Raw genomic sequence first — 8831 nt, 5'->3', positions numbered from 1 at the left:
TGCGGTTGGGGTAGGCTGGACGGCGGAATCTGAAGCGGCCACTGCGGGGGCACCACGAATTCACGAGGTGCAGGGTGACCCGCTGGGACGCCGCTCTGCAGGGGCCTCCGCCCAGTCCGGGCCGCGCGGGCTCGCGTGCAAGTCAGGCAGGCACCCGCTTTCCAGGGCCGCTCCGAGCCCGGCCGCGCCCAGGTTTTAAACCGGCGGGTCACTCCGCCGAAGCCCCCTCCACCCCAGCAAGCAAGGGGTTTCCCCTTCGGGGCCCGAGACGCGCGCGTGCGCGAGCGCAGACCCCGCACACCCGGGACCCGTCCACGAAGCGCTGGCGCACGCCTCCCGGGCGCCGACGGCGCACGCGCGGGCGCGCAATCTCGGCGGCGCACTGGCTCGGCGCTCGCCCCGCCCCCGCCGCCTGGCCTTCCCAGCATCCCGGCCGCCCTACGGCAAGCGGCGAGGCCCCATCCCGCCGGGAGCCGGAGCCGGGAGCCGGGAGCGCAGGGGCGGGGCGGCGCGCTGAGGTCAGCGCGGCGGCGGCCGGCCCCGCCGTGGTTGGCTGCGCCCGCGCTGGCCGCGCCCTGGTTGGCTGCGGGCCGCGGGGCTGGGCCGCCGGGTCGGGGCTGGGGTCGGGGCTCGGGCGCCGGCCGGGCTTGCGCTGCGCTCCGCTCCGCGGCGCTCCAGGTCGGCGGACGGCGGCGAAGGCGAGGAGGGCGCGGCCGCGGGCGGGGCTGAAGGGCGCGCGGCGGGCGGCAGGGCGAGGCGAGGGCGGGCCGCGGCGGGCGGGGCGGGCGGCGGCGCCGAGGGGAGGAGACCGGCCCATGGACCCGCGGGGCCCGGCGCCCCAGACGCTGCGCCGCCGGGACCGAGCCCAAGATGTCGGCCTAGGCCGGGGCGCGACGACGCGGACGGGGCGGCAACGAGGCGCCGCTGCTGCCGGGACTCGCGGCTACCGGGCCCCCGAGGGCTCGCCCTGACGGACTGGCCGAGCGGGCAGCGAGAGTCCGGCGCGTTGGGAGCGGGCCGCGCGGCACCATGTCGGCCAAGGTGCGGCTCAAGAAGCTGGAGCAGCTGCTCCTGGACGGGCCCTGGCGCAACGAGAGCGCCCTGAGTGTGGAGACGCTGCTCGACGTGCTCGTCTGTCTGTACACCGAGTGCAGCCACTCGGCCCTGCGGCGCGACAAGTATGTGGCCGAGTTCCTCGAGTGGGGTAAGTGCGCGCGGGGCTCCGGCCTGCCCTTCCGCCCCTCCGACCCCGGCCCGCTCCTCCTCCCCGCCCTCGGGCTTCCGCTCCGGCCTCTCCAAGCCCCCAGCCCCGCCGCCCCCTTCCTCTGAGGCCGCTCCTCGCGCCCTCGGCCCTCAGCGGCTGGCGATCCCCTCCCTGCCCTCCTCCTCGGCCCTGGCGCACCCGCGTTCGGCCGTCCCGCCCCCTCATCCTGCCCCTGGGAGCCACATCCTCCGTTCCCACCCCCACTCGCTCCCCGCCGCCGGCCATCGCCCGGGCCGCTTCCTAGATCCACCCTCCGAGTCTGGATATCATTTCCTGCAGCACTCCCCGGGAAATCCGCCCCCGCCCCTCGCTCTGGGGTCCGGAGTCGGCGTGGAGGCGCCCCCCCCCCCCCACCCCGCCTCCGCCCCCGCACGCCCTGCTGGCTTGCGGGGGCAGCCGCGCGTGATTTTTGCGTCTGCCTCCTGCACCGCCCGGTGGGCCCCCTACTCGCATGTGCGTTTCCGGGGAGACCAATTCTAAGGGTGACAGCCAGCCTACACCCCCTTGACGTCCAGGGCCTGAACACCCTTTACTGTGGCACCTCCAAGGGAGTTTTCAGGTTAAAAGCCTTATTTTGCGAGAGCAAATTGATTTTTTTTTTTTTTCATCGTAATTGTGCTAGATTCTTGTAATATGTTGGGCGTAGCTGCAACTGTCAGTATATGGAAGACGTTTAAGAACTTTCTTGCTCAGATCTCTGCGTGCTTTCTGTAGTTTATTCAAGGATCTATAGGGCTGTAATCATTGATCAAATAACGTACTTAGCTTTAGTAGGATAAACGTTCGACTAGGCCGTTTGACGATCATAAGAATCCCGAAGATAGCTACAAGCGTCAAGTAAAACCCTTCCACTTCCTCTCGAACGTGGACATCCTGTCAAGACCCTCAGACTCCCCTGGAACGACCTAGTAGGAAGATGCAGTGCTCACGTTCAGGGCAGACCAGGCAGACCCTCCCCTTGGGTCACTTGCGTCATTGGGTTGGGGCTGTGCAGTTTGAGCCGGTAATTTCTAATCTTTGGGCCTGACGAAGCTGATAGTTACGTGAAGAAACAAATGTGTTCTCAGGTGAGGCCTCCTACTCTGCCAGAATGGCAACTGGAATTTGGGGTTTTGTTTACTCACAGTACTCAAGTTGAGATATTCTCTAGACGGCTTCTGTGTCTTGCCCTATAGTGAAATGATGTTTTGTGAGAGCAGAGGCAGAAAGGAGGTCCAGAGCCCCAAGACAGCCCCTGATGCTTTATTTCGGTGGGGACCACCATTCTTGGTTATTTACAACATCAGTGAAATGAGAGTATTTGCTTTCCGGGGTCCTTTGTCAGTGACCTGGTTTCCAACCAAATAACTCACTTTCACAGTCTGGCGCTTGGTACATCTGAGCCTTCTGAATATTGTATTTGCCTTGCCTTTCTGAGGCATTTGATCTTGACATCCAGACAGATCGACCGTCAGGTCGACTCGGTGCCGGTGTGTGAGTAAAAGTGGGACTGAAAGAAGGAAGCAGAGGGAGGGCAGTGCTAGTGGTAATGTGTGCTGCAGCTGGCCTCTGGCCTGCGAGCTGAGTAGCGCCCCTGTGGGGCTTCGTCTGAGAGCTGGACAGCCTGTGCATCCGGGGTTCTTGCGTAGGCCGCACACCACCCGACGGTACCAGCCCCTCCGAGAGCTGGTGGACTTCACGCGAGCAGGCTCTTCTCAGCATGTGGGGAGGTCTTAGGAGATTTGACCTTTCCAAATCTGAACAGAAGCCGTGTGCTATAATTTAGAAATATTTTCAAAATTGGATTCTGGCTCTTTGGAAATTATGGTTGCAAATAAACTACGTTGTCCTAACAACTCAGCTTGCACAGAAGTGAAGTGTAAAGCTTAAATTACAGGGAAGAAAAATGGTCTTAAGTTTAAGGTGGCATTTTAATGAATTACTAATACTACTAAACACTACTTCTAGAAGTATTGAATTTCGTGCACATTAACATCATACACCATTGTAACTCTACAGAGGTGCGTTACCGGTTAAGATCATGTGCAGTCATACTTTAGTGTACTTAGAACGCCTAGTAACTGCCTTTGGAAGGTGAAAAATGGTCTGTCAGGTGGAACTGTGGAGCCTTATTAGGCGCCCTGACTTCCAAGAGGAATTACTTCTCCTCTGGAAACAGAAGCTATCCATCCACCTGGGGGTTGTTGAGTCGTTGGAGTCGCCCTCTGCATGATGTTTGAAACTCCCAGTGTGTGGAGTCCTGTCCTGCAGAGGGCCAGCCTCTGCCCACCTCCCAAATCTTGCTAGGTAACTGTGTCTAATGACAGTTAGGTAGAAATCTTGAAACTTAATGAAGAAACAAAGCTTATTCAGCCCAGATTTTGACACTTAGGGAGGAATCTTTGGGGAAATTTGGAAAGTACAGGTATTCAAGTTTTTAAGGTTTTTTTTTTTTTTTTAATTTTTTTAAACATTTATTTCATTTTTGAGGGACAGAGAGAGAGAGTGCGAGTGGACGAGGGGCAGAGAGAGAGAGAGAGAGGAGACACAGAATCCAAAGCAGGCGCCTGGCTCTGAGCTGTCAGCACAGAGCCCAGTGCAGAGCTGGAACCCACAAACCACGAGATTATGACCCCAGTGGAAGTCAGACGCTTAACCGGCTGAGCCACCCAGGGACCCCTCAAGTTCTTAAGTTTTAAAAGCAGACTTCCTGGCTCTTATTTTCTTATTGCCACAGTGGTTGCACGGGACCAGAGTCCTCTTGGCTTTCATTGCAGGTCTTTAATTTTCCCTTGATTATGTTTATAGTTTGATTAGTTTTCCTCTCTGAAATCCTGGACCTTAATTTAAACTTGGAAATACCTTGCTTTGCCTGTGTATTTCTTTAAACTATATTTTAATGCAAATTGGATACCATTTAAATAGAACACTATGAAGCACTTCGAAATTTCTACAAGTAAACAGCACAAATACGAGTAAAGGAGGTGAAGTTGTTATCTGTTAACTTTTATCTTTGTTATATAAAAATATTTTCACGCGTTAAATTTTTTTTTTTCATGGCTTAAGTATAGTGGCTCGTGTTGCAGCTAGATGAAGATGATGTTTGAAGTCCCCGCCTGTTGGCATTGGCTGGACCACAGGGGCCTGTGCTCTGGCTCTCGTGTGGCCTGCAGACCAGGTGGGAAGCCTAGAGCCCATGTCTGGTGCAGGCACGCCTTGTGGGTGCACACCTCAGTGCGGGTTTCCCGATTTGTGGTCCGGGCCACCTTCCTTCACCCTGCCACTGTACTTCCTCTAAAGGAATAGAATTAATCTTTGCTAGCCCTCTTTAATTTCCTCATTTGTGGCTTTTCTCGTTACGAATGCAGCAGTACCTTCCGAGAGCTCTCTGTCGTCCATGTAAATTCCTGTAGCTGTTGGCATGGGGTCCCCAGCCCCAGCTGTGAGTGGGATGGCTCTACTCAAATTTTATACCAGTAGGCTTAACTGGCGATGCTAAACATCTCAGAGTACATTTTAGTCTCACTGGTTTCTTCAGGTAGAATGTGCATCGCGTGGGAACGCCTTGAGAAGTAGGTCTCGTGAATAAGACCTGAATTCGAGGGATTCAAACCCAAATGTTGGGTTTGCATAATAAAAATTAATGTAACTTGTAAGTAGCTATTTGAAACGCACGGTGTTTGACTACGCGGCATGTGATGAGGCGGTTGAAACCATTACACGTTAACAAGCCAGCCTTACCTTTTTTCTCCTAAAACCTCATCCATGAATTGGGTTTTGCGGTAAACAGCAGTGTCTGTTGCGCATCTAGGCTTTAAATAAAAACACTGGAATTGGAGTGAATTGCTCTCAAACAGGATACCACTGCATGAGCCCCTTGAGAAAGTTGATGATGTGCAGCCGATTGCTGGGCAAGCAGACAACTCAAATGCACCTGAGGCAAAATAATCCCACCAGGACGGGCTTGCTGGGGTGGCTCCTCCTGCCTCTGCCCCCTTCCTGTTGCAGAGCCTGCTGCCCTCAGAAGTCTGCCGTGTGTGCTGACGTCTGTGATGCTGGATAAACACATGAGCAAACAGGGCTGTTAATTCCAAACTATATTAAGTACGGTGAAACCGTTGAGTGCTTTTCTTGGTAAAGAGACAAAAAGTATTTTTTGAGACTAATAAGGTAAAAGGATCTTGCTGGAAGAAACCAGATAGAGATTTTTACCTTTTTTTTTTTTTTAATCAAAAAGGAGAAAAAGTAAAATTAAAGAAATTTTGAAAGAGTTTTTAAAAAACCCACGAAAACTCTAATCACATCATCTAACGAATCCCCATAACATAACACCTTTTAGTCCCTGTCCCAAGTTTAAGTTTGATTCTTAGCTTCTTAGAATGGTCCAGAATGACAGTATGGTAAGGTTACCTTAAATTTGTGTGAAAAGCTCACACAATACTCTCTTATCTCTTAGTGAGAGATGGATGAGAGGAAAATAACACTTTCCTTAGATTTAAAATCGGAAGTGTTTTGACCATCTGAATTATATATATACGGACTTAAAAATCTGCCAGAGACAACTATTTTTTTTGAGGACAGATGGATACTAACTATGAAATAAAGGTTGTACTTTACAGCATGATTTGAACAATCTGTGTTGTATATTAGGTTTTTGGTCAGTTTCACTGACTGGTAGGTAACTGGCAACAAAATTGTTCTCAGATTAAAATTTTGCAAAAAGGATCAGTTGTATCAAAGGAGACTTTGGATTTTGTTATCTTTCGGAAAGAATTAGAAACTCAGAGAGAAATTGGAATCGAATCATGTTTCAGTCCAATCCTGTCTTTGTATTGGAGCTGCTTTGGAGACAGACGAACTTACTGTAAGGTTACTCCTAATGTCACTGGGACGCAGTGATTTCTCCAGCCTCCGCAGTCAGAGTCCTGGGTTCAAACACTGTTAGGGATTTGAGCGATCACCTGATCTGCCCTCCACCCCTGTCCCTGCTGCCCTTGGGTAACCGGGCTCTTGACATTTTCCCTGATCATTTCAGAGCCAGCTTCTGGTGGGGGTTCTCTTCTCCACGGGACCACCATTAGCCTGGGACTGCCTCTCAGACACCTGCTTTGAAACCCCTATTTTATTGTAGCTTTCCCCTCGTTCCCATCAGCACCTGCCTCGCTGAAGCTCTCAAGCCCACAGACCCAAATGAATTCCTTTCTTGCTGTAGGATTTAACTCCCTCCACCAGGCATCCTAAAATCCTGCTGTTGGGATGCCCTGGGTGGTTCAGTCGGTTAAGCGTCCGCCTTCTGCTCAGGTCATGATCTCGGGGTCCATGAGTTCAAGCCCTGTGTCGGGCTCTGTGCTGACAGCTCAGAACCTGGAGCCTGCTTCGTATTCTGTGTCTCCCTCTCCCTGCCCCTCCCCCGATCACACTCTGTCTCCTTCAAAAATAAACAAACATTAAAACAACAAAACAGAACAAAAAACCCGGCTGTTCATTCCATCATTCCCTCGTTGTAATACTTCATACTCTGTTGCGTTTAATAAATCGGGTAAAATTGACCAAGAAAGACCCATCTAACCTTAGTTGTAGAAGTTGAGATTGACGGCACTTCGACCATAGTGTGGAGTGATTTTCTCCAAATGTAATGTTACCTTTATTAAAGTAATGCATTTACTTAGTAACTCTGGCTTCGGACTTTCACAAGCAGCCACTTCCAGCCCCTCCGTTTCTGTTTAATAATCCTCTGTCTCAGATCACATTCAGCGGCCAGTGACAACCAAATAACGGCAATGGAACCCAAATCAGGTGACTTCTATCTCGTGTGGAATTGGCCTGTGGGCAGTGCAGGGTAAGGCAGCAGCCCGTGCCAGGAAGTCTTCAGGTACCAGGGCCTTCTGCCCTCAGCCCAGCATCTCCATCCTAGGCAGTAGGTGCCGTGTTCCTGTGGGAGAGAGCAAGCATCTTGGATACTGGTTATTTAGCAATTCTTGCCTCAGATTCCATGCCTCTGTAAAGCGTGCTTGTACTGCTCACTTTCTGACTTCTCCGTTGACTTCTGTTGAGGGAAAGAAGGCTGTAGAACTTTTATATTCCTTCCCTCCCTGCCTGTCCCCTCTCTTCCTTTTTCCAATATGGTTATATAAGAATTTCTGTTTAAGTTGGTAGTGTTTATGTTATCATTAGGCAAATGAATACCTTAACAACTGAGCCACGTGGGGTGCAGTTAGTGCCCTGTCTTTACCGAGACGGAGTTATTTCTGTGTTGATTGGAATGCATTACGTTTTCTCCCTTTAGCTTAGATGCCCGTGTACAGTGCTCAGTACAGGCCCAGCTTTGTAACTGGAGCGCCTCATCCCCCGCCTCGCCCCACCTGTCACCTTCCACCCCTCAAAGCCTTTTGTTTTCCTCTTGTCTAGGCCCATTGCGCTCTGAGCCCAGTGCTTAGCAGTATTCCTAGGACTTCTCTTCATTCCTTATGGGGACTTTTTTGGTGTCTTTCTATTGAATTCCCCTTTCTGGATTTCATACCCTTTTCCTTTTGGTAGAGCTAGAAGAAGGGCTTCCCTGAGAAAAGGTTCATCAAGAGATCATTTTTTGAGACCTCGTCTGCCTGAAAAGGCTTCTTCCTTACACGTGAATGACAGTCTGCCTGGGTATTGAATTCTAGGGTAGAAGTAATTTTTCCCCAGGAGTGTGAAAGCGTTTCTCCATTACTGTCCACCTTCTGCTGTTGGTAATGAGCAGCCCGACCCCATTGTGATCCCCCAGACTTTGTGTGACTTGTCTGGAAACTCTCGGTCTTCTTTTCACTAACCTTAGCGCCCCTTGGTGGATCTTTCGGGTGGGGACACTGCGTCCTATGGCTCTGGAAGCTTTCCATACTGTCTCTTGATGGTTTCTTCTCTGATTTCTCCATTGTAGCCTTTGTGATCTCCTATTATTCAGGTGTTGGACCTTCTAGAGTGGTCTGCTAATTTCCTTTTCCTGCGTTTTTCCATTCATTTATCTGTTGGTTCTGATTTTTCCGGAAGAGGTCCTCAACTGTGTCTTCTAGTCCTTACATTGCTCTTTTATTTCTGCTGTGATATTTTTCATTTTTGCTCTTAGCATTCCTTTTTATAACATCCTGTTTTTGTTTCGCAAAAGCGATGCAGTTTTTTTAAACATTTCTTTTTGTTCCTTTTGTGTTGATTTCTGTGCACACGTAGATGTTATGTAGACATTTTCATCTCTTTCCTGCGTTGTCTCTTTCTTCTGAGTTTTCCTTCTCTTTTCTGCTTTGCTCCTTGTCTTTGATGTCAGAACCTTTTCTCTGAATGTCTGCTGATTGTTGGCTGTCTTTTCATAATTGCGAGTGGACCGATTGAAAACTCCCCGTGTGCGTGGACAAACTTTAAGTGTGGACTCTCACCATTAGGAGATAGGACAGGGGCCCACCAATTTGAGAGGTACTACCAGAAGTTGCTAATTTTTTCTCTGGACCTGTCAGTTCCCGCAGAGTGGTGTTTCTGGTGTCCTGTCTGGGCAGTGGGGGGTATTGTGGATATGCCGGCTTTTGGGGAAGGTGGGATAAGGTGGAGAGTTGATGGGGAAGGG

General features: G+C 51.2%; 1 protein-coding gene across 1 annotated transcript in view; it reads left to right on the top strand.

The window, feature by feature from the left end:
* The first annotated feature begins 792 nt into the window (after positions 1-792).
* CDC42BPB (CDC42 binding protein kinase beta) overlaps positions 793-8831 on the top strand; it is a 101565-nt gene continuing 93526 nt past the window's right edge. The window contains 1 exon segment of the mRNA XM_019462318.2: positions 793-1204. Coding sequence (XP_019317863.2) covers positions 1030-1204 — 175 coding nt within the window. The 5' untranslated portion in view covers positions 793-1029.

This window comes from Panthera pardus, unplaced genomic scaffold (genome assembly GCF_024362965.1).
Source record: "Panthera pardus isolate Hobbes unplaced genomic scaffold, ASM2436296v1 HiC_scaffold_24, whole genome shotgun sequence".
Taxonomy (NCBI): domain Eukaryota; kingdom Metazoa; phylum Chordata; class Mammalia; order Carnivora; family Felidae; genus Panthera; species Panthera pardus.
This window is presented reverse-complemented; position numbering and strand designations above follow the sequence as displayed.